Source organism: Hyalella azteca, unplaced genomic scaffold (assembly GCF_000764305.2).
Source record: "Hyalella azteca isolate HAZT.00-mixed unplaced genomic scaffold, Hazt_2.0.2 contig10125, whole genome shotgun sequence".
NCBI lineage: Eukaryota > Metazoa > Arthropoda > Malacostraca > Amphipoda > Hyalellidae > Hyalella > Hyalella azteca.
This window is the reverse complement of record NW_025940172.1, coordinates 249,078-274,203: the sequence shown is the minus strand read 5'-3', so window position 1 is coordinate 274,203 and position 25,126 is coordinate 249,078. Positions and strand designations below refer to the sequence as shown.

At 36.8% G+C, this 25,126-nt stretch overlaps 2 protein-coding genes across 2 annotated transcripts; one reads left to right on the top strand and one right to left on the bottom strand.

Annotated features, from left to right (window-relative positions):
• Nucleotides 1-1,169: 1,169 nt before the first annotated feature.
• On the bottom strand, nt 1,170-3,067 carry LOC108675805 (protein tipE). Its single transcript, XM_018163832.1, has one exon. It carries the CDS (start codon nt 2,334-2,336, stop codon nt 1,170-1,172), a length of 1,167 nt encoding a protein of 388 aa, XP_018019321.1. The 5' UTR covers nt 2,337-3,067.
• Nucleotides 3,068-8,811: 5,744 nt separating this feature from the next.
• LOC108675806 (protein CIP2A homolog) lies at nt 8,812-25,074 on the top strand. The gene is made up of 18 exons (XM_018163833.2): nt 8,812-9,192; nt 9,977-10,155; nt 10,446-10,560; nt 10,693-10,878; nt 11,081-11,209; nt 11,691-11,827; nt 12,510-12,665; nt 14,296-14,419; nt 15,844-15,988; nt 16,268-16,388; nt 17,232-17,412; nt 17,817-17,932; nt 20,092-20,329; nt 22,681-22,833; nt 23,244-23,357; nt 23,611-23,788; nt 24,117-24,193; nt 24,641-25,074. Exons 1-18 carry the CDS (start codon nt 9,073-9,075, stop codon nt 24,788-24,790), a joined length of 2,619 nt encoding a protein of 872 aa, XP_018019322.1. The 5' UTR covers nt 8,812-9,072; the 3' UTR covers nt 24,791-25,074.
• Nucleotides 25,075-25,126: the final 52 nt, after the last annotated feature.

Below are 25,126 nucleotides of genomic sequence, written 5' to 3'. Positions count from 1 at the left end.
CTATACTATGGGGCGCTATTATTTTTACCGCCTCCGTTCAGACCTTTAATTATTCCGCTCACAAAAAATTCAATGAACGACGCCTTATTCTGAAGATATTATGACGATATTTATAGTTTTATTTGTTTCTCCACTCATGTTCATCTCAAGATTCTATGAACCCAATATGCATCAGAGGTCTCAGCGGATTGCTTATATAGACTCACGTTCTTCAATCCTGCGAATGCTTTCTTGATAGCCTTCAAGAACAGACTAGACGAAGCTATGCAGATGCATATATGTTCAGTCTTGAAATGCCTAGCACCTTACGGGCCTTGCAATAAGTCCAGCAGCTATCTCAATCAATCGTCAGTTATGGAAAGATCGAGTTCCAATTAGGCCGGATCGCTTGTGAATAAAGTCACGAAAAGTACAAGAATCGGCAACAGGCCATGGGCAAATTTCTTCAGTGCCAACACTTCTATTCTATTCTATAGATACTTATTCCAAATATACCTTCCGCATGATGGATACCATTTTCGTATATACTTTATGCCGTGATATATACTTTATACTTAAATACTTCAGTTCTGGCCCCTTGAAATAAACACTTGGGGGAACAGCATGACTATTAGAACCTTGTCGCTATGGTGAATGTTCTATTAACGCAGGAAGATGAAAAACATAGATAATATACGAACATCGTTGTTTTCTACTATTAATATTGCCCAATAATAACTTAAGGCCACGCTTGCAGCAAGTAAGGCTTGCTGGGTCACAACACTGAGCTCGGAATCAATACGAGAGCTGAATTCCAGAAAGAATGGACAGAGGATGTAAGGAGGTCCATGAAACTTCCCAAAGGAAGATTCTTTAGAAAGTCAGATCACGCTTTTGGAATTTGTATACGTAACTCAAGTTCATATTTTATTAACCTTGCTTTTTCAAAAAGGTTCGTCTTTTTAAAAATTCTAGATACCATTGCGAATTGGGTTTTGCGTTAACGGCTGAATACGTGCAAAGAATCGTATTTTAATCGTTCCAGCTCAGCACTCTAAATCTACGCGGGAGTCATAATGTACGCAGGACAATTCCAATGCAAGAATTGGTTGTCTGTCTTGACCAATTAAATGTAATTAATATAATTAAGTAAATAAATAATATTAAATATAGACAAGATAGCATCCGACTTACTTGTGTGTATTTTCAACTTTCCTCCGCCGAAGACGCTTGATTATTTTCTTGTAAGGCATCTGCATGAGGCACATAAGAATTGATCCACCGATCATTCCAGCGAAGGGCACCCCGATGGAATAGTACAGGTCTAGTGTCGCGGCGTCAGGATCATACTCGTCTAAAACTAAGTACGGGTTCAATTGGCTAAAGTGACAGTAAAATCTTCGACCTAATTTACTATATTTAATTTCAAAAATTGTACAGTTTACATCAGGGGGATATCCACAGCCCTTAACGTTGATAAATAGTGACGCGTTGGTGACGTCCCAGTCACTGAGATCCAAAGATCTCCTGCGACGGTCTAAAGAGAGATCGTTGCTATACGGATCTGTCAGATCGTCAGCAATATAATCAGGAAAGTTCTCTAGCACTTCTATTTGAGAGAGATCTTCATCAGTGATGTCGTCGTACGGATAATATTCGTTCTTAATTTCTTCTCCAACTTCCATTACTATTTCTGTGGGACTTTTAAATTCATTTCTTCGGAGGTCTTCATCAATATCTGTTGTAAAATTAGTAAGCTGTAGGTCGATAGGTGATTCTTTTTTCTGTAAAGTGCTTGCGGTTGTGTGTGTTGAAATGAATTTCATCTCATTTTCAGTTATTTTATACTCAGATTGTGAGTTATTTAGTCCTGATGCAATAGACCTGGCACGTCGTTTTGATGAAGATCCCGCCGATTTTTTATAAGCCACCATTATTTGATAGCATCGAAAGATATCGGAAGTACAACCTTCCGTGCACGAACACCAAGATGTGTTACTGAGACCCAGGATTGTTTTGTGAGACACGGTCATGCAAATCGAAGGCTCGGGATTAATTTCGAAGGTTAGAGTTGCGACTGCAGGATCGATGGTCATCGGAACAAGGAACATCAGTACCATCAAACCTCCAATGACCAACAGCCCACCGATGATGGTTGTGTAAAGCCTAAGGATATCTGAGCAGGATCTTTTCTTCTTCTTTTTTTCTTCTCGTTTCTTGAGAAGTTCTTTGAGAGCTCTCCTTCCTGCGTCCAATCTCTCCCTATCCCTGGATGTCTGTGGTCTCCTTGGGTCATTCTCAACGACAGGGTTGGGGCTCGAGCCGCCCTTGAGAATTTGTTGAGTAGGCACTAGCATTGGTCGCAGATGAAATTATCAACAGTCGGCATTCCGTGCCGATTTTCACGGAATTTTATCTCATTTCACTACAATAACATGAAGAGCGTTGCTCGCGGGGCTCATAAAATATCTAAATATATTGTTAACCTGCTCAGTTCTAACACATGAACTCATATCGATCTGTTCGTTTCGATACGTTCTAAATTATGATCAAGGTTCCATTATTTGATTAAATTTGAACTGAATACATTTAAAACCAGGCTTATTCCACTTTGGACCCTGCTACAGGAAGCTCGTAGACCCCTAAAATGAGCATAGTTTTTATTAAACACTAGACTTGAATGGTGATTTTCTGTTTTGGGTCAAGTGCTCTTCCCACGCACATTATTTCCTCTCTCACTCTAACAAAAATCACTTGAAGAGGCACTCGACTAATGTTGAGTTTTATCATAAAAATTTTCCGTTTAAAAAATTTTCAACTTGTAAATTACACCTTTTTATATTACAATAGCGGCCTTTTTAAGAAAAATGAATTATTGTTCTCATATAATCACGTAATTAGGAGTTAATACGTACTCTCAATCCCTCATTTAGTCCACCTTAATTTTATTATTACACAAGACATTTTCCATTACCGCGAAACGGATACATTTTTTTACTAATTTACAACACTGTCATCGACTAATCTAGAATTTCGCAGAGTTTAACGAGCTCGGGCATGTGCAGCAACGGGCGCACCCGAGCGTCTCGAAGGTCGTGAGCTATCTGACCAATTTGAGGAAAGCCGTGCGAGCATAGAGGGTCAGGCCACCTCTAATTTTAGGTTCTAAACTGGTGCTCTTCATCAGATTATTCCCAGGAGCAAATAATTTCTAAGGCGTGACTGGACATTTGAATTTTGTCTGAAAACCTTTAAAGCACAAATGAAATATTTTGTCAACGTTTGCGTGCTTCAGTTTTAGTTTCTGACAATAACTTGCCAGGTAATGTTCATTAAAGTAAGTCATGTTTCGAAGTCATTATACAGTGTAAAGCAATGATTCAACGTACTTCAAGCCAGATAATTAGATTTGTCTTAGATATTCAATAAATGACGACTTTTAAATTCATTTTAATATATTATTCTTCTTAATTAAGGCTAAGATTTTTTGTTATGCTCTCCTAAAAGTCAATCATATATAGACTACATCATCCAATTTTTCCAACATAAACTTCATCGACATCACGAGAGTCGTTGTCACTATCGATATTTTTCAAAATCAATTATATGATTCGAGTTATGACGAATTCATACTATTAAAATTTTCATCCTCTGTGTGTTGATCATTGAAGTACAAGTGCATTCGAGCATTACTCTTTTGAACGGCGGGCGGCCAAATTTTGTCACTCGGTTATCAACTTTCTTCCTATGAAATGAGATCGGTAATGCGTGGACGTTAGTTAGGCAGGAGATATCAATAAGACCTGCTACTTTATTTTGCTTTAATGTGTAGCGATTAAAGTAACAAAATTTATCAACCGTTGTCTTGAAAAATCCTGACAGGCTGACAGCTTGCTTCAACTCAAGGAGAGAGTCAGCTGCGTTCATCGAGTAGTAAACATCTCTAGTGTCTATCGCCCTTTTATTCCGTTAAGTTAACCGGTAAATAATCGCCTATAAATCACATATTACTTGATCTTGGACTACTATAAATACCACGAGTATATTTAGTGAAGGCCTGAGCCGCCCTGAAGGGTCCTTCTAGCATCAAGAACCCGGCTGGCTTTCTCTCCAGTCTCCCCTCCCCCTCCTCTTCTCTTTATGAGAAGAGGCAGTAGGTAGGACTGTAGGAGTACTAGGTTTGTGAGCCAGCCAAGGTTAGGTAGATAAAATTCTTGCATTGTATTTAAACACTATTATCATTTTCTGATTAAGGCTGAATTATTCTATTGAAACCTTGGCTACATCTAGTCTGGAAAAGTCCTATTTTTGTCTGAAATATCGCGGCTCTAATATCATATAATTTCAGTAGGTATGAAATCTCGCGGCTCGAATGTCATAAATTTTTGTTTGATTAAAAAATCGCGGTTTGCACTTCGCAAACATGTNTGTCTTATGTCAAATCCCTAAAATATTGAGAGATTATATAACAAATCAATTTTAGATTATTCTCCAAATATTATTATGTACTTAATGGTACTTTCAATTTTATCATCACACTGATCACATTTTAGGTTCAATTCTCAGAACCAGTTATTCCCAATTTCTATGCATAAAGCCCTGATTATATTCTATTAGTCTGATCATGGCAATATTAGTAACAATATTATTGTACTAAAATAATTCTAACAAAGTCATACAATTTGACTAGCAGTTCATTGAATAAGTCAATAAAAATCAACTTACCTACTTGACTCGCCGCTCGTCCATATAAAACTCTGTAGTAATGGTCAGAATTATCATCTATTTACATGGTTGAATTACGACATAAATAGTATGTCGTAAGCTTTAAACTTTTGTCTGAAGATTATAAAGGGGCGACAGGCCATGACAATTCGACTAAGCCGCACGGCGACAATGGTCGACACTCGACAGCGATGTCATTGGACACTGGACAGTGATGTCAAAACTAAAATAATACACCTCAGTTGCACACCAGAATACCTAAAACTTGCACAAAAAACACCAAGTAAATAACTTTTATAAATCATGCGACACCTGCAATAAGTAGGCTTAATTATGTGCACGAAACAATACAGGCTTCTACACCTGTCTCTTATACACATCTAGATGTGTATAAGAGACAGGGTACAACTTCTATGATCAATTTGAATCATAAACATTTACCTAATGCAAGAAATTAGCAATCAATAATTCAAGGTTATTTTGTAAGTTTTGTAACAAGGGAAGACTACATTAAATACGTATTGGCAACTTATGCTAAAAAATGCACTGAAACTGCAAACAGCTGTGACAGAAGGTGCCAGAAAGCGCCATCGATTCATTTGTCATTTTTGATTTCAAATTGCATTCAGTTCTTTGGAATATGAGCATAAATTTTAGTCTAAAACCTATTGAAAGTTTACATTTCTATGTGGATTTTGATGCTGTTAACATTTAAATACTTGAAAGTATCTCTGATGCAAGAAATACTGGCTAAATACATTTTAATTTAGAAATTAACATCAATCGAAATTACTGTTGTTCCGTGCTATGTTGGTTCTTGCGAACTGATTTTTGCATCCAGTTGCTTATATTGAAAATAAAATTGTTTGAGCAAGTATTTCTTGCATTAGAGATACTTCAAAGTTTGTTAATGTTAGCAGCATTATAATCGATGCAGAAACGTACATTTTTTATATAGAATTAAAAATTTAGGCTCTTTGACTCGTATACTATGGGACTATAGGTATAGGATTTCAAATGGATGCATGTGTTCAAATTCAAATAAGGCCCGCCCATGGCCAGTGTCAGCTGACACAGCGAACCGCCCCTTTCTTCAGAAGCAAGAAAGCTTTTGCCAGATAAGGTTGTGTTGTTACATGATCCGATCGGTCCGTAAAGAAGTGTCGATCAGTTCAAAATGACATAAGACCAGGTTCTTTTGAATAACCTATAGAATTGCACCATGCGCCCATTGCCATTGGGGGGTGGCGCCCGTATTTGCAAACTACGACACTTACCTTACCTAAAATCTGTCATTTGCATATGTAACTAGAAGAGTTCTTCTACAATGCACCACAACCTGGAGTTATTTGGAGTTATTTTACCAAAAAATAAAATTAATTTTACCACCCAGTCAAAGAAACCCCAAGAGCTGGGGTAACAAAGACCATCACTTTTTTTGAAATTACATGAAAACTATGAGAGGCAGGAGCCAGCAATTTATGGTGAGTAAAGCTAGAGTATAGACCTGTATTTTGCATGTTTCAATTTAAGTTTAACTTATCTAGTAAAAAAATGGCATTGTTTCGAAATAAAAAAGTGGTCAAAGTTACCCCATTTTACGGTATTATTATTTTTATTATTTTTTATTATTAATATTTTGTCATCTTTTAGAATCAATCATATTGCAAATGTGTTACTGTTAAGTTTATGTTTCATGTCCCAAACCAATTAGGTATTAGGTAGAACTCCTGTACAGTTCTGTAGTTTGAATATAACCATTGCTTTTGTTTTCAATATCAAAACTTGTTTGGCTCTGTTATGCATTGACAAATTGCTATGTAAAATTGTTACATCAATACCAGCCTATACTCTATCTTTATATTACTGTTGGGGAAAATTGTACTCTGTTTTGTTTTTGTTTAATTATTTGCTGTAAATCTTGTCATTTATACTGGCATATAACTTATTTTCTGCATTACTATTGCAAGCTGTAGCTTGAGATTGGAAAAAAAAACATGGGCATAATGTCAGACTCTGAGTCTGACATGCCAAGCCCTGGCAGAGATGATGAGAATATTGTTCCAGAAACACCATCACAAGATACTGCTGGCCCTCTCCTGCAATCTGGACTTCAACCATCTTCAGATGAATCAGATGAAGACATCACCTGCTATCAAACTAAGCCCAAGTCAGTAGAAAATGACAGAAGAACCAGATCAAGCATGGACTTGCAAGAAAGGCTTCCTTATCCTAGCAGCAGCAGGCACAAATGACAAATTGGTACAGAATCTGAACAAGAATCAGACTGCTCAATCAGTTCAACAGCCACTCCTGCTAGTTCTAACATCAACAAAATTCCCAAACTGTCTGTCAAAAGAACACAGTATAAAGCATTCCCAACCAATGCTAGCGATAAATCATCTGGAAACAACAACACGGTGATAATCAAGCAGCTATCTCCTGATACTAGAAAAATCTCATTGGACCCCATCACAGTTGCAAGAGTACTACAAAAGATAATTCAAGACACCTCAATCCATGACGTACGCATTAATAAATGGCACAACATTATTGCTGTAGAATTTAAACCCTCTAAAAAACAGGAACAGAAAAAACTACTTTCAACAACCAAGCTTGGAAACTGGATAATCAAATGTTACAAACCAACATTGGATCTGGGCAATTCCTGCTCAGGTGTCATTGGACCAGTAGGCCTGGATGTCAACATAGAAGAGCTTTTAGACCTGCAGATACAACCCTGCAAAATAGTCAAGATCACCTGACTGCCAAAATTTTCTGGATCAAAAAAAGAAGAGTCCCTGGTCCTTAAAGTGGATTTTGAAGGAAGCCAACTCCCAGAAAAAGTCCTCTTTGGTTTTATCGCATATCAAGTAAGAACCTACAACCCACCCACACTCAGATGCTATATGTAGATGTCAAAGACCTAGGCACCTTGCCAGTGGATGCACAGCGCCTGTTCGCTGTCTACTCTGCGCAGGAAATCACTCAAAGGAAGTGTGCACATCAACCACTTATAAGTGTGCAATTTGTGGAGGACCTCATATTGCCAGTCACAGAGAATGTCGATACAACCTACAAGCTAAGGCAATAGACAAGCTGACACGAGAGGGCATGACTTATGATTCTGCCAGGAGGCAAACTGACTTGATGTTCAGAAATCCTCTTTCAAATAATAACACCAATGTGAACCAAATCAGCCAGGCAGTAAAAAATTTGCTGCAACTGCAAAGTGCACCAAAAGAATCTTCCTTCCAGGTAACTACAACTCGAGCAGATGTGCATAGATCCCCAGGCACCTACCACAGCAGCATGCCTACCCTAGAAGCCACATCAACAGAAGAGAATACCTACAGCCAAGTGCAGGGTTGGCAATGATTAAATCAAAATTAAATCATGTGATTAAATCACTTGATTTTTATATAAAAAAATCATGATTTTTTTTTATTATATAGATTTTTTTTATTTTTTATTTTTTCATGTATTTGCTGTACATTGTTGAAACAAACACTGCAATGACAGGAAATAGTTGCTCTAACAGTTTCTTATATCAAATTGAACTCAGTGCAATCAGTATGCATGCCAGAGGCTGGTCCTTTCTTACCCCATGAAGGCTGTGATCCCGTCTTACCCCATCTGACTATATATATAGCCATTGATATAATCATTATACAAGATACCAAAATAAGTGAAACAAATCTGATTCCAAAATTCTTTTTGTATCTCAAAATATTGACGTTTGCACGCAGCTTTTTTTTTCTTCAAAGTACTGTGGCATTCAGATTGTGTTTGTCAAGCAGGGTATAAAATTATTGAAATAAAACAGTTTCCAATCAAAAGATATGAAAAACTACATTGGATACCATTTTGTTCCAATTACATAACACAATTACAATAGAAACAAATGACTGCAAACCAAAATCATAAACGTTGGCTAAAGTCACCTCGGCGGCCAAAGTCACCCCAGTTGACGGTACTCCGTTTCCAGGGGTAATTTGGGACAATTTTTTTTTGCTTCTCACAGCTTACAAATATCATATTAATTTTTTCAGAGATGCCATACAATAGCCCTTGCAAAGACCTTTAAAGTGAGCCTAAATTGTTTATGAAATGTTTCAAGGTAAGAAGTTATCAACAAGAAACAATAAAAATCCTCCCATAAAGTTGAGGCTAGGAAAGTAGGAGCCATGAGATTCTGGTAATGAGAATTTCATCAATCATTCCTGTGACATATGGAAAAATTTTTTTAGATGCTGCTAAAATTTTATATTGATGGTTTTTAATATTTCTAAACATTTTTCTAGAGAAGTAGTAAATCAAGCAGCAAAATTATAGTTGCAACTTATTTTTTAGAAATATTTCTTGAAAATGGCTTCCAGTGACTGCTCTGGCAGTAACCTGCAGCAAATTAAAAAATTTATCAGGATGACGTATGACTATTTTCTTAGACCTGAAAAAGTTATGCCTCAGCTTCAACGACAAATGCAGGTGAGAGACATCATGAAGTTCTAGGCTTGATCTGTTTTCTTTGAATTTGGAGGGTAAAATATGAGAATGTACAAATAATTTCTTCAAGTTTTGGGGAGTGGAATTTAGAACCTGTATTTATTTGAGAAATTTCCTTATCTGGTCTCTATCTTGCCCTAATGGTTCAATAATAAAAGATCAACAAAATACATGAATATAAAATTTCTATTTCAATATGTGATATCCTTGAACTGGATTTGCTACTAGTTTATCTATTCACTTCCTAGAGTTAAACCCTGCATAATTATGATTCCTGAAGTTACACCCTAACTAGAATCGCAAATAAATTATGGCACTTCAATGACCTATGGATGGATGCTACATAATATTTTTGTTGAGTAAAGTTATTCGTTTAGAATTATCACTGTTTGTGTTTGGTATAAAGGCATTCTAGGCTTTGTCTCTACCGTTCAATGGAAGCTATAAACATTGGCAGAATTTTCAGTATCTGATCTGGTCCCTCTATATTTTTAGGGCAGTAGTCCTGACATTAGCAACACATTGCAGGCGTTGAACAAATCCATTATCTTAATATCAGAAATGCTCTAAGAGAATATTTACTTTCTTAGTAAATACTATTTACTCTTCTTTGTTAATAGTAAGTAGTTTTTGAAACTCTCTTCCGAGTCAAAAGGTGTGAAACCACTGAACTGTAAATGGTTATATACAATTTTCAAAATGTTTTATGATTATGATTAAAAAATAAAAAAAGCATTAACCTATTGCTTGCATGTATGTTGAACAGCTACTGACTGTTGAAGAAGATCTCACCACATTTGAACCTTCATCAATAGAGACCTTGGAATTCTACTCGTGCTTGGACATGCTTCTTGCCAAGCCTGATTCCCAAAACGTGGTTGCCTGGAAAGCTATTCTACTAATATCTCATATGGCAAAGTCTCCTGTTGTTCTCAGAGCCCTCAGGTATGTAAATCATTAGTATTTATTAATGAATAAATTCACTTGCAAGAATCATAATCTAGTTAAATTCAAAATAGAAATTGCAACACAGAGACAAAAAAAGATAAAATATTTTTTATTGTGTTTGTTTTTATATTTATTTTTTGTTAGCTTGTATTTATTTTTGCCAAGAGTTTCTAAAAATTATTCCAGGTATAACCACATATTTATACTAAAATTCCAGTAAAGCTAACATCTATTCTCATTTACATGTTCTGCCACCTTTCTGCTGAATAAAAGCTTTTTGTTCTCAGGGATGAGGTGCAGATGGTTCCCGTTCTTGGTGAATACCTGCAAATTGTTGACTTATCTGCTGATCGCTATTTGAAGACGCTCACTCTCTTGCAGAAAATCACTCACGGCATCAAGGTATGGAAAAAACATTAGAGTATTAATTGAAACTTGAATTTTTTCATTTTCTTGCCCAAACTATTTATTACTTGTCTCATTTTACCTTAATTTTTTCTTCTTTTTGATTACAACTCTAAAATATAACCGCAGATTGAGCGTAAAGAAGCCTGGCTACCGACGCTACTTCCCCACCTTGTGCACACAATTATAGAGAGTGTGGAGACAACTGGTGACAGAGATAAGCTTCTTCTGTGTCCTGCATTGACTACTCTCTGCAACCTGTGTCGCTGTAACCTGCCTGTATTGCAGTGCCTGGTCCAGTGGGCCAATCCTAATGTAGGTGGAGAAAAACGGTACTAAATGTTAATATAACAGCATGAGACTTTTAAATCTTAAAATCCTAATAAAAACCCAAATATTCCAACAATATTGATTTTTAAAGTCCATTATAAATTTTAGGATCTGCTAGTCATTCACATTAGGTATCACTTATCATTTAAATAAATTGTTTTACTATGTTGGTTCTATCTCTCAACAGCGACTTCTCACAGTACTGGTTTCTAAACTACATGATTGTAGCAAATCTGCACAACTTCTCTCCATGGAGCTTTGGCTGCTCATCACTACTGTCCATCCCATAGATTCTGAAGAGTCGGTCATACTTCAGGTGTGTTTCATCATACCAGCACTTGGTAACCATTCTTGTACAGATACATTTTCTGGTATTTGTCATTTTTCCATCTACGTAGTTACTATGTAGTTTACTTAATTTTATTTCAGAAACTGAGAATCTCAGTCTCGCCAAATTGTCTGCTTTCTACAATATTGTTTGTTCTGAAGCCAATGATACTCTTATTTTATTTTTACTATTTTTTTTAAATTTTGGTTTCTGTTGCCATCACTCTGAGAAGGCTCTTGTGTTGTTTAAATTCATATCGTACCTATTTGAATTGATAATATAATTTGATTCCAACCATGTTATTTTAATTGGTTTGAACACAACCTGTATCATACGTATTGTATGAAACACTGATGTTACATTTGATATTGTTGTAATTTTTTTAGTTTATTTTTTCCACTAAATAATTATTTTGCAGTATTTTTAATTCTTTGTTAAATTAAAATAATTTGAGATCTTATGATATCAGGTTGACCGTGCACTATCGCTGCTCCTGGCTGTGTGTAGAGAAGGTTTCTCTCATGGCAGTGCTGAGTTGATCCAGCTTGCGACTGACGTCCTCGTCAGCTTCTCCCATATGCCACAAGTGCGGTCCAAGCTTGTTAGGTAAGTGCAACTCGTGATCTTTCGTCAAAACATTTTTCTTGTTGCAATTAAACTTTTGTGTGCATTGAGTTAGACAATTTATCAATGCTTGTTTGGTATCTGGTGGATGCCGTAGTAATGACACTGCTTGAGAGACATACCTATATAGTCTACCTGATACTATTACGGCTAATGTGATATCAAAAGTCTGAAATTCGATTTCCTTGTAAATGAATTATTCAGATTAGGGTTTAGAATCTACATCAGTTAGACAATTTTGTTTACCCAATCAACATTGCTATTTCACTTGGATAGACTTCTTTTTTATTTTCTTGAATGTTTACAAACAACAATGTCTTCAATTTATTTTTATTTGGTTTTTAAAAGTATAATGAAGTCTGAAAATAAAAGATCTGGACACCGATTTCTCTAAGTTCTTTGTATATGCCTATTACACACAGTTTCATTCTTATGAAAGACTGAATCCTTAACTTAGGGAACCTTATTTTACAATACTTTTCGTACTAAATCAAATTATAGTGCTTCCATTGCATCATGAATCAAATGTACATTGATACAATTGTTATAGAAATTATTATGATAGAAATTGTGACAGGCTTTACCTCTTTATTTAATTGAATTATTATGTTCACAGATTTTATCCATTTTGTTGCTGAGAGTTTGAACTAATTTTTTGTTACAGCAACAAGACATGCGGCCGTGATATCATGGAAATCTGGAAACTTGTTGACAAATGTGAAGAACAAACTCTTCTTCCTCATGTATCTGACTTCTTGTCAGCCCTTATCAAGCTCGATCTCCCACAAGCTGCTGACATCCTGCCAGCTGCATTGGATAAGTGAGTAGAGGGATACACCTTCCAGAGCATGTACGTTATGTAGATCTTACTATCAGTATTTTTTCTTTTGAGAAATGAAATTTAACATTTTCAGTCTCTGGCTTAGGTAAGGCAAAAATTAAAAAGCAAGAAAAGGCACCAAAAATCCAGATCTTCCGTGAAAAAGTTTATGAGTCCAGGTTCTTTGTGGTGCGTGTGTCAACTTCATTATTATTTCATATTATTTTCCGTGGGAAACCATGTTAGAGGGCATAGAATTAAGTTTATGAAGCCATATGAGTCGGTCAGTCCACAGCCATTGTATCGTTTCAAATCTATAAAGCTATATATTATGGTCTTTCTCGTTTCTCCACACTTACCCCCCACTCTCCACCTATGCCATTACCAAACCTCTGTAAGTTAACCAATGAGGTACTGTAATATTCAAATATACTGCAATCCTGGAAAGTTGGCAGCTTATCCAGGGCAACCTAGGTGAACATGCTTTATTGCACGTATTTCTACTGGGAGCCTTTTTTTCTAGCAACCAATGCAACCAACTCTATGAGAGCTCTTGCACTGAGTACGTATACTATATGTTAGATATTGTATGCGGAGGGCAGGATGTTGACTACAAGGTTCAGCTCATGAGTTCAAGATCTAAATTAGTGGCTTGCTGCTGCACTTTGCTTCACCTCATCTTTGCTTTGAAAATGCGAGGAAAAAGTATACTCAATTAACACAATTGAAATTTGTGCAATAGATATTCGAACGTAAATTGACAAATAAGACATGGCAGTGAGATTTAAACTGGTGCTGAAAGTACTATCTTTGAACAATTTATGCCAACACTGAAGGTTACACCCACATTTTCAGCATAACTAGTAATGGGGCGCTCCTAATTGCAGTTGAAAGGTTAGTTGTGTTGATTTTAGTCACATTCAAGTAAGCAACTGACGAGTAGTTAGTACTAGGAGCAACACACAAAAGGCGAGGAGAGCCCTGGCGTAGTATCGTTTGCAAACCCTCCCAAATGCTCTGAAAGAGATATACCTGTCAACTAACCCTGTATGGTGTGAGAATGTTTGACAAAAACAAAATAACGTGGCATAAAGATTACAATGCAGCACCTTCATTTTGTGTTGATTTTTCATGTCTGACATCTTCCTTTTATTTCCAATGACGGCTGATCACTGAAAAATTGTGGCCACTGAGAATGAGCTGTGATGGTAGTACGGAAAATTTTGTGTAAACCTCCTTACTTAGATTATAGAAAAGTCAGATTTGCTAAGCAAGAAGCATAGTGATATGACAGTTATAAATTTAATATTTGCCGCAAAGCTGTCTAGTATTCTTACGGATAAATTTCTACATTCTCGCATATCCTGATTTCAGGAAAATTCAAGTTAAACTTTTTACTGCAAAAAAATTATCTGAGAGAATGATAACCAAGTTCATTTCCATTTAGTACCGTATGCGTCTTACAAAAAAGTGTACTACGGTAGATGTTGCATATGGAACATTTGTGCAACAACAAAATCCATAATACACACATGGCCCTATAACGCTCTAGTAAATATCTCAATGACACAAATATATTGAACATCATAAATTAATAATGATGCTGCTAATGAACTTAGTTTTGTTTCAGAGCTGTGACATGGGTTGAGAGTTCCGGCAGTCACTGGGGCCTGCGTCTGCTGCATGCGTTTCTCTGCACTGCGTCTCAGCCGCTCACCGAGCACCAGATAACCAGCTTCTGCGTGGCTGCCGGGGTAACTTAAACCTTTAATCAACACTATACAATTAATGAATTGTATACCATTAATAAAGGGGATAATAAAGCTTTTTATGCCCTTAATGAATCTTATACCCTTGATGAACCTTATGCCCTTAATGAACCTTTTACCCTTAATGAACCATTTACCCTTAATGAACCATTTACCCTTAATGAACCATTTACCCTTAATGAACCATTTACCCTTAATGAACTTTTTATCCCTTAATGAACCTTTTATCCCTTAATGAACCTTTTACCTCTTAATGAATCTTATACCCCTAATGAACCTTATACTATCTCGAACCTTATACCCTTAATGAACCTTATACTTTTAATGAACCTTATACCCTTAATGAACCTTATACCCTTGATGAATATGATATCTTGGTCTAATATTTATATATATAAATATAAATAAGACAAATAAATAAATATAAGATAACTATAAATATTTATATTATAAAATGGTAGAACGTGAAACTCTGTGTCAATTTATGGTTTTATAACTTTAGGAATTCATACCTCCCTTCTCAGTAGAAGTGCTGATAATCCATACTATGCAGGTGTTAGTCTTTGTCCACCTTTGAGACACGACAACAATTGTCCTGCTTCAAATGGGAATGTTATATACCAAGGTTACATTGAAAAGGAATCTTGAATTCTTTTGTGGCTGATACACTGCTCGAATAATTACAATTCTATTAATTATCGTGAATTTCAGCTCCTCTTCTTACCATTTTTCATTAACTTCAGAAATGAAAGTTGGCGTGAAGAGCACTTATGTAATTCATTCATGGCCAGATCTCTACATCCGAAACTTTGAATAATTTATTTAAGCAAAGCACATTATTGATGTTCTTATCTAGAAAATTGTAACGCTTCAACTGTTGCATTTAATCAAATACAAAAAGCTCCTTGTCGATGTTATTCATCTAGAAATTTGGAACGCTTCAACAGCTGTATTTATTAGTACAAAAGCCCCTTGATGTTTTTCCTTTGTACATTGTGTGAAACGCTCAACTTCTGTAAATTAAATTAGTGCTATAGGCGTTTTAGTAAATGCCTATTTACAGAGGTTGCAGCATGCACTGCATATAAACAAAACACAAACATCCTTATACACAGCCTTTAAAACATTACAAATGCCTCTAGGTATCCTTATTATCCTTACTAACAAGTTTAGTATCCTTACTTAGGATACTGGAGGCGAACACTAATGATATTAGAGGTGAACGCTAAGGATGCTAGCGACGAACGCTAAATATGCTAGAGACGAACGCTAAGGATGCTAGAGACGAACGCTAAGGATGATAGAGACGAACGCTAAGGATGCTAGAGACGAACGCTAAGGATGCTAGAGACGAACGCTGAACGATTCTACTGTTGTGTAAGTCATGTTATTGTTTTGTGTATATGCAGAGCGTGCTGCAAAAGAGCCTGGGAGGTGCAGGAGTAGAGCAGGTGCTGGTTGTTGTCGCGGCTGTGCAGCTGCTACAAGAGGTTCTCAAGCGCGTCCCTGCCATGCATAGCCGCGTCACGCTCTCTCCGCCGGAGCTCACCGCCTGTACTGCCTTTTTTTATTATATTCATTGCTATTTTATTATTTTTTATAGTTAAATAGTTTTGAATTCATGTTTTTTTTAATAGGTAGTGTTTTACGGCACTTAAAACTTTTTCTATAATTTCAGTTCAACGACTACCATGATGAATTTTCCTAATCACCGTTAATCACTACGGCAAATATAATTCTAGAATATTATGAGTGGTATTTATTGTGAGTGATATTATTATTGTTTTTTTAGAAACACTAGAATGGCGAATTAATTACTTACTGGCATCTCAGGTTTAGAGAAGCTGTCGGAAATTGCATCTCAATCTTCAGAACTACAGAAGCAGGGCGCTTTGGTTGCACAAAAATTGTCTTCAAAATCCACTCGACCATTGGATTCTATGATGGCCAACTCGTGAGTGACGATTTTGATGTGCAATTATTGAAATAATTTGGAATGTGCTGAATGTTAAAAAGTATTAATGTTCATGTGTAAATAACCATTTTTAAAATGATTCAGTTAGTATATTTGCCTATGGCTGTGTAGGTAACCATTTTTGAATGTTTAATTTCATTTAATTTATTTGCAGGTTTGCTTTTAATGTTCCGATGATTTTTAAATTAATGAGAGAATATTTTGCTACTCATTCTCTTTTGTCAATTAAGTGAAGAGTTTGCCCTGGTAAAACTCAGTCATTTGCTTGTTGAGTTTAGCCGAGATGAAATTGCTTTCCTGTAAAATATTTTATATTAATATATTTTTTCAAAAAAAGGCAAAGTTCGACATTCGTGGCATATCGATCAGTGTGATTTAAAAGTCTGTACTTTTAATGGTTTATTGTTTAAACTTTAATGGTGTGAGAAATATCAATTTTGTTGAACTACACTTGAACAACGGTGGGTAAAATTGTATTCAATGATTTGAGTTATGAATAATAAAGTTGGCGTGTGTACGTTTTCTGCGCAAAATTAAAAATAATTATCTTAATTTGTGTAAATAAATATATACTAGTAAAGAAATAGCTTGATAGCTGCCTCACCAGTATTTAATTTAGACCATCACGTGGATAAGTTTCATGAAGTCTCGACCACTTCAGTGATCAGTACAATTAACAGGTATATAATCAAACGTTAGGTATTTACAATGCACAGATCTAGTGGTGCTGTACAATGAACATGTATAGTATTTAATGTTGACGTAAAGTGAACATCCAATAAAGAGGTATATAATCAAACTTTATGTATGTACAATAAACAGGTCTAGTGGTGGCGACTGCTCGCAGTGCAGTGATGGTCACGACGCCGGAGTGAGCAGCAGCTTCCTTTTCAGCTGCGGCAGCAGCGTTAGCTTCCTGTGCGCTGAAGCTATAGTGCGCATTCTTCATCTTGTCAAGCAAATTGGCAAGGAAGATCTACAGTTTTCTCTCCATTTTTGCGAGGTCAGCAAGTTTTGACTTGGTCAACCATAAATCAACTACAAAATTTCCTTGCTCCTTTTCCTCTATTTTTATAAAATAAATAACACCATTTTCTATGTTTTTTTTTAAACTTGGTAGCAAACGGATGTTTTGTGTTGTATTTTAACAAACTCCGTCGAGCAATTCATCGGGAATTTGACTGAAAGTACCATAGTCATTTTCTTTGTTCTATGCACATTTGATTATGTATATTTAAGGGAATTATGGTTTATTATTTAAGGGTATCTTGATCATCGTCCATATATATAGTTTACCCCTCAGCTTACCTTATTACTCCAATGCACCATGATCATGTTTAAGATCACATATCTTTTAATTATGTTTATTGTGTGAATTGCTTCATTTATAATAAGTTTTTTCCCCAGCTCATGAAGTGCAGCTACCTGATGCCGCACGTGATGATATGCCACGCAAGCCTCAACCGCGATCTTGTGGCTCTCGCTGTCGAGCTTCTCTGTGACTCCAGCGCGTCTCAAGAAAGGTATAACTAAATCTGAACAGAAATATTCTTTGGAGCAATAATTTTTTAATCATAAATCGATGCGTTTCTGGCACGAGTTGTTGAAGGTAAAAATAACTGAACAGAAATATTCTTTGAAGTACTAGTTTTTTTAATCGTAAATCGATGCGCTTCTGGCACGTGTTGTTGAAGGTAAAACTAATTCTGAACAGAAATATTCTTTGGAGTACCATTTTTTTGTAATCATAAATCGATGCGTTTCTTGCATGTGTTGTTCGAGAAAGGGAATAAATAAATTCAGCACATCAATGGATAAGTTCTAAGTTATACTGTTGAATGAATTAAATTATTTGAATCTTTAGAAAATTTTCGTCAGCAATATAAGCGAATTTCGCAAAATATTGTTAATAATTATAATTATCCGTGAAAACCGTTTGATTAAAATTTACTTGCTTCTTCAGAAAATCTGTCTCCTAAAATATTCTCTTAAATGTAAATTATGAGACTTTAAAAGTTTTCTTTGATCAGAGTAGCATTATCCTTGGCTAAATATAAAGGTGACTTCCATCTCTACTCATTTAAAAACTTCATTAAAAAATTTAATCTAGTCTACATACCTGGAGACTTGGCTTTCTTGAATGAATGAAATAAGGATTCTTCCTTATTAGGTACAAATTTCAAGCGTTAATGATAGTAATATGTGTAGATAGATGTGATATGGCAGATGTAGCAACATACTACAGCCCGACTCAAAAGGTTAGCCCCACCCCTTTAAAACATCATAACACATCGAGTTTTGTGAGTTTTATTGTGCAAATGGTGGCAAACGAATCGTCTTGGTCTCAGTAATCAAAATACAATAGACTGTTTTGAAAATGTAATTAGCAACGGAGAAAATGAAAAACACATGTTTTTGCACCGACGCAAAAGGTTAGCCCCACTTTGTACACTTTGACATTTTAGGCAAAACGAAACAACGTCAGCTGCAAAACTAAAAATTATGCACCGATATGCTCCCCGTTGGCTTTGTAGACATCCAAGCAGCGCTTTTTCATGCCCTGAGACAATCTACGGAGGTAGTTGGGGTCCAGATAGGACCAGGCGGCTTGAAGGACCAAGCGGCTCGAGTCCAGATAGGACCAGGCGGCTCGAGTTTTTCCTTCGTGTCACACTGCTTCCCGCAGGCGTAGACGATCCCAGCCATGTACCCCCGGACGTTCTCAATGGGATTCAGATCGGGGGACTTGGCTGACTAGTCCATAACCCGGATTTTGGCACGCTTGAAGAAGGCCTTGGTCGTGCGCGCCGTATAGATTGAGGCATTATCTTGTTGGAAGATGGCGCCGCGGCGTCAGCGCCATCAGGGCTTGAATGGCACCTTTCTGAAACTCAGTTAGAGGCTTTCCCGCGCCCATTTCTTGCCTAGGTGAGCATAAGATCCGTGCACAACTACTGCGCTATGAACGCACCCTTTGCAGCGAGTCTACGCTGCGTCCTGTCCGCAAGAGCGCCAAACTTGCAAAGTGGGGCTAACCTTTTGCGTCGGTGCAAAAACACGGACCGCTTGATTTTTCCGCCAGTAATCAACTTTTTCACCAAATTTCACCTGCTATAGATTACTGAGACCAAGACGATTCGTTTGCCACCATTTGCACGTTAAAACTGGCAAAACTCGATGTGTTATGATGTTTTAAAGGGGTGGGGCGAACCTTTTGCGTCGGGCTGTACTGTTGAGGTGATTCATTTCGTGATTACAGTGCCTAAGCCAATATTTTGTGAGTGCTCCTTCAGGTGCTGCAAATCATACTATATACACGCGATTATCATGAATTAAATTGTTATGGTTGGATCAGTTGAAATCATTGACAATGCCACCTATATGAAGGAAGCAAGGGAATTTATTAAGCTAAATCTTGCTCACACTCGTTACTCTGCCTGGGGTTGGAATTGAGGGAGCATAGAGATCTCATGTCAGACCTTCGCACAGGTCAGCATCGCAGCTCATAGTAGGATTTTAGAAAAATATAGAGCTGCTTTTCATTTATAAGCAGAACTTGAGCTTCTGATTAGGCCTTGACATGAACTGTGTAGCTCACAGATGCGCAAAATGCATGGTGCTAACTTACTAATATATGATTTTATCCTTGTATCAGTAATTAATCAATTCATGTTGCTTGCAGTTTGGATGTCATCATCAATATGACCTGCGAGCAAAACCGTCGGTGTCAGAACTCGGAGATTCTCGCGTCTCCAGCCGTGGGAAGAGGCAGTGTTTTGGAGGACGCCTTTGACTCCATGCATATCAGTAACGACAGCGGCTTCCAAAGGGCAGCCACTGACAGGGGATCAATTTCTGAAATATTCAAGAGGGTTGACGATCTAATGGCCAGACTCAACGCCATCGTGGCCCCAGAAGAGGTAAAAACGTTTAAGTTGAGATTTTGTTCAACTTGAGCCTTAAGTAAATGGGGTTTCTTACGCATGAGTTTCACGAAAGTCGTGAGGTTCCTATTTGTTTGAAAGGTCCTATTTGTTCAGCACGGTGATATCTTAGAATTGATGTCTAATTTAAACCTGATTGCAGTGTATGGAACAGAAGTATATGTTTTCAGATCCTTTAGGGATAAAGTGAATATATATATATATATATATATATAGTCAGATGGGGTAAGACAGGACCAAAATCACTAACAAGCCTGTAGCATCTATACCACGAATAACTAAAAAAACCCTAAACCTATCACAAGGTCTAGTTATGCAATGTGCTTCTAAGCTACAACTCAGACGTTTTGCATCTAACATAGTTTTCTGTACAGATTAAAAAAAGTGAGCTGGGGTTTTCTGTACAGATTAAAAAAGTGACCAGGTTGGGGTAAGAAAGGACCAACTGGTAATTCTTATGTTACAAGGTTTTTTATAAAAGTACAAATCTGATATTCAATATTATCCATCTAGAAACACATTATTTCATTAAACAACCACTTGTTACTGTTTTGTGTTGCGGGAAGTCAACTCTAATATCTGTCACATTGAAGTTGTAGTAGTTTACTGTTCTTTTCCATACTTTGGCCATGCGTCCAAAGTTATGTCAAGAGAATTAAAAGATATGTTTATGAAATACTTTCCGGACATTATTCTTCGTATCCTACTGGTTAACAATTTCAAAATAGATTGGTTTTTTAGTTACAAAGATATCTTCCCTTCTCACATGCGATCGTCCCCAGTTTATAAATTTAGTTGTGCACGATGTGCATCTGCATACGTCGGAATGACGGCACGCAACCTTTACACTAGGGTTGCTGAGCATAAAGGGAGGAGTTATAGGACTGGGCAGTTACAATCGCGCCCTCCTCATTTGGCTGTGCGCACTCACGCCGAACAGTGCAATGTTCTGGTGTCCGACACAGACTTTAAGATTTTAGCTTATAGTTCTGGTGCTTCCGATCTGCGCATTTTGGAATCATTGTATATTTTTAAAGAGAAGCCTAGTTTAAATGCTGCCTACAGTTCTTATCCATTAGAAATTGTGAATAGATAGGTATTTCTTTATTATTCTGCCCTTTGCCTGTAAATTTAGGTTTTAACTTCCGTTTTTTTTTTGACTCCAAACTATATTAATTTTCTGACTGTATTTGTGTTCTAGATTAATCAAACTGACGATGGAGCTGGTCTCCGAAACGTTTTCAATAGAGAAATGCTGAATTTTTGTGGAGTTTTCTTCACTTTCTATTTCTATTGAAGTTTTTGTCACGAGAAAACTTTGTTAAGCATAGTAATAGTGGGTTGGCTTTGGTTCATTGTAGAGCACTGCTAAATGCTTCATGTAAATTCCATTAGTGTCGTTGTCTGAAAAATTTATCAAATTGGTAATAAAAATAAAGTGTCAGATGTCAGTAATAAAGTGTCAGGAATAAACAGTGTCAGATGTCATGTGTTTTCTGGCTAACTGCATTTGTGGTGCGCTTCTTCAAACATAGCTCATGCCCTGTCACAGAGTTGTGATCATAATTATTTCTCATGTCCCACACTGATTTTTCCTCCAGCCAATCGTGCACATAGTTCTGCAGCTCACTAATGGGAATAGACATCCCTATTTTCTATATCCCTTTGATGCAATTTAAAATAGTGCACTAAATTTCTCTAATTAAAAAGCTAACAAGTTATAATGAAGTTTGAGCAAAAGATAAAAAATTTTGACCAAAATACTCCATGTACTACACAATAATATATTTATTTAAAAACTATTTTTGATAAACTGTAGGGTAATAGAGGACCATTTGTGGGTAATACAGGACCACTTGTGTGGTAAAACAGGATCATTTAGTGGTCCCGTCTTACCCCATGTCCGGTCCTTTTTTACCCCATTTTGGAATACATGTCAGGCAGTGATGGTAGAAGGTAGGAATGCCTAGTATGTCTAAAAAGTTGCCTATTACTTGAGGTTACCAGCCTACATCCACAAACCTGACCAAAAAATTTTTTGTCATTAGACAGAGCTTATTTCCCAAACAGGGTTAACTATTTTGTGACCCTTCTTTACATAGGTTTTCTTTAAAAATTAGCCAGAAATTCATTATTTGCAGAAGAGGGTTGCCACAAACACTGAAATGACAGGCAATGATTGTTCTAACATATTCTTTTGTCAAATTGAATTCAGTGCAATTAGAATGCACACCATGGGCTGGTCCTTTCTTACCCCATGAAGGCTGCGATCCTGTCTTAACCCATTTGACTATATACAGTTAATGTGAAGTTATGGTCTATTTCAGATGCGCGACTTGCCACTGACGGACCTCGTTGAAATGTACGAATTTAAGCTTGGAGGGATGGCGCACACTGAGGCCGCCCTGCAGGAGCTGCTGTCCGTTGCAGATTCAAAGTCGCGAGTGCTGGAACGCAGTCTGCTGCGCACCAAAGTTGAGGTCAGTAGAGAGGAGCTGAGGGAGAACTCCCGGTGGCTGTTTCTCTTGAAAGGCGGTGGCTGTTTCTCTAAAGGGTCTTGAGTTCATAGTTTGGCCCTGTTTATGAAATTTTTTAGTTTAGATTCAATTTTGGTTTCAGAAATGTCTTCACAAATTCAGCTTTGAAAAGCAATTAATCAGAGAGCTTATTAAAGTTTTATCGTATCCGCTTCTCTGGAATTAGTCCAATGTGAATTTTTCATGGGATAAGTTTACAAGTATCCAAAGAAAGTTATTTGTGCTTGAGTTGGGAATCATTGTGCGATTTATACTTGAATACTGTTTCTTACAATTTTGTGACTTGAGTGAAAATGACTTGATGCACTTAAATTTGACATCATTAATACCATTATAATTTATGTTTATTGCAGAACCATCGCGTCCTCGGTTTGGTGCGAGCGAGAGAGGAGCGCGTGCAGTCTCTCCTTGCAGAGAAATTAGCCGACCAGGAGCAGGCTCGCACCATCAGAGAAACGCTTTCAAAGGTTTCAGCCCATCGTAGCGAATATTATTCACCCTTGAAAAGAAATTATTCATCATAAATTCCTACCAATTTTATCATAGATTACATTCACTATAGTACTGATGATACAGTTTACAAATCTAATGTTGCTATCGCTGATGAAATTACGGACAATTTTCCGAAACGTGTACTCTAAACACAGATTACCTCTAAATTGTAATTCCTCGCACATAAAATATCTTTTCAATTGGTACTTAATTATTTGACACGTCCAGGAGAAAGCAGCAGTTGAGCGAGAGAGCTGCCGGCTACGGGGTTCCCTGAACTCCCTACACGCCGAGCTTGCGACCAAAGACAAGAAACTCCAGCTCCTCTCCTCTGCGCTTGAAGAAGCTACTGCCGAGACCGCTTCTCTTCAGAAGATGTTTGAAAAGGAAAAATCCAAGAAAGAGGGTGAGAATTATTGTGACGAGAAGTTTTAGGTGTGAAATAGAAGAAAAATTGTTTTCGCATGGAAACAAGTTTTAGAAAAAATATATTCCAATTTGGGGGAAACTCGAACTTCTGCCGTTGCAAGTTTATTATAGAATATACGAAATCCGTTTTGATGGATCTGTTGAACTTGAATGAGAAATGGCAACGGCTGATTGAACTTTGAATTATTTTCAAATATTCCTGAATGAATCGTGTGTTGTTGGTGGCTGAAGTTATACCGCATTTTCTCTTAGTCATTGCGTCGGGAGTTTTATGTCGAAAGATGACGTTCCATGTTTTTTTTCAGGCCTGCAACAGGAACTGGAGAGTTTGCAGAGCACGCATTCCACCATCGAGAAAATTGTTGCAAAGCAGAAGCAGGAAGTATGTTCAGAATTATATATTTGTATATCGTCAGAGCGCGTTCTTTTTTGATATACCGGACAATTATCTTTCAATATAAAAGAAATAACTGGTTCATATCTACGGCAACGATTGATGATTAGGTTTGATTTGAGTTCGTCAGCGCGATTTATTTCTAGTGTGCATGTGATTAAATTGTTTTCACCTGATTTTTTCAGAAAAATTGAATCGTTTCAATATTTTTACGAATATAATAGAATATTTTGCTTTTGAACGGCAATTTGTCTGAAAATTTTTTTAAACATTGACTCGCATTCAGGATTATTAAATATCCAGAAATTTTGAAACTTGTATTTGAATACGGTACGTGTGTAAATGAACGACTGTGAAGGTTTTTGACTTTACGTGAAATATTTCTTCGCGTTTCCATGCAGCCACATATAGCCAAAATTGTGCAATTTTTTTCAGAACTTGGATCTGGAAAAAATGATGAGGAACCTAGAGCAAACCGTAGCTGATAGAGATACGAAAATCGAAGAGCTCACCAAGACTAATCTGTCGCTGCAGAAAATACGGGACGTCATTCACAACATTTCCTCGGGCAAACCACTCGCTTGACCAAATAACTTCAGTGTAAATATTGCTAGTGGAGATGTTCTACATAGAACATTTAATCAATTTTAATTATGTTACATGTACGAATAATCTCGATGTAATTATCCTTTTTCTGCGTTTTTCATACGTGGCGACCTAGTTTTTACACCTTCTACATGGCCTGTCTTCGTGGACTCTACATTATCATTTTCTGGCTAAATTTTGCTAGAGATATTTTAATACCATTCCTCTTACATTACTGAAGTGTTACAACTTGAGTTTCATTAACCGCATTATTTCTTTTTTTATTCGCACTATAATTGAAGGATAAACGTTCTGGATGCAAGGTAAATCTATTCA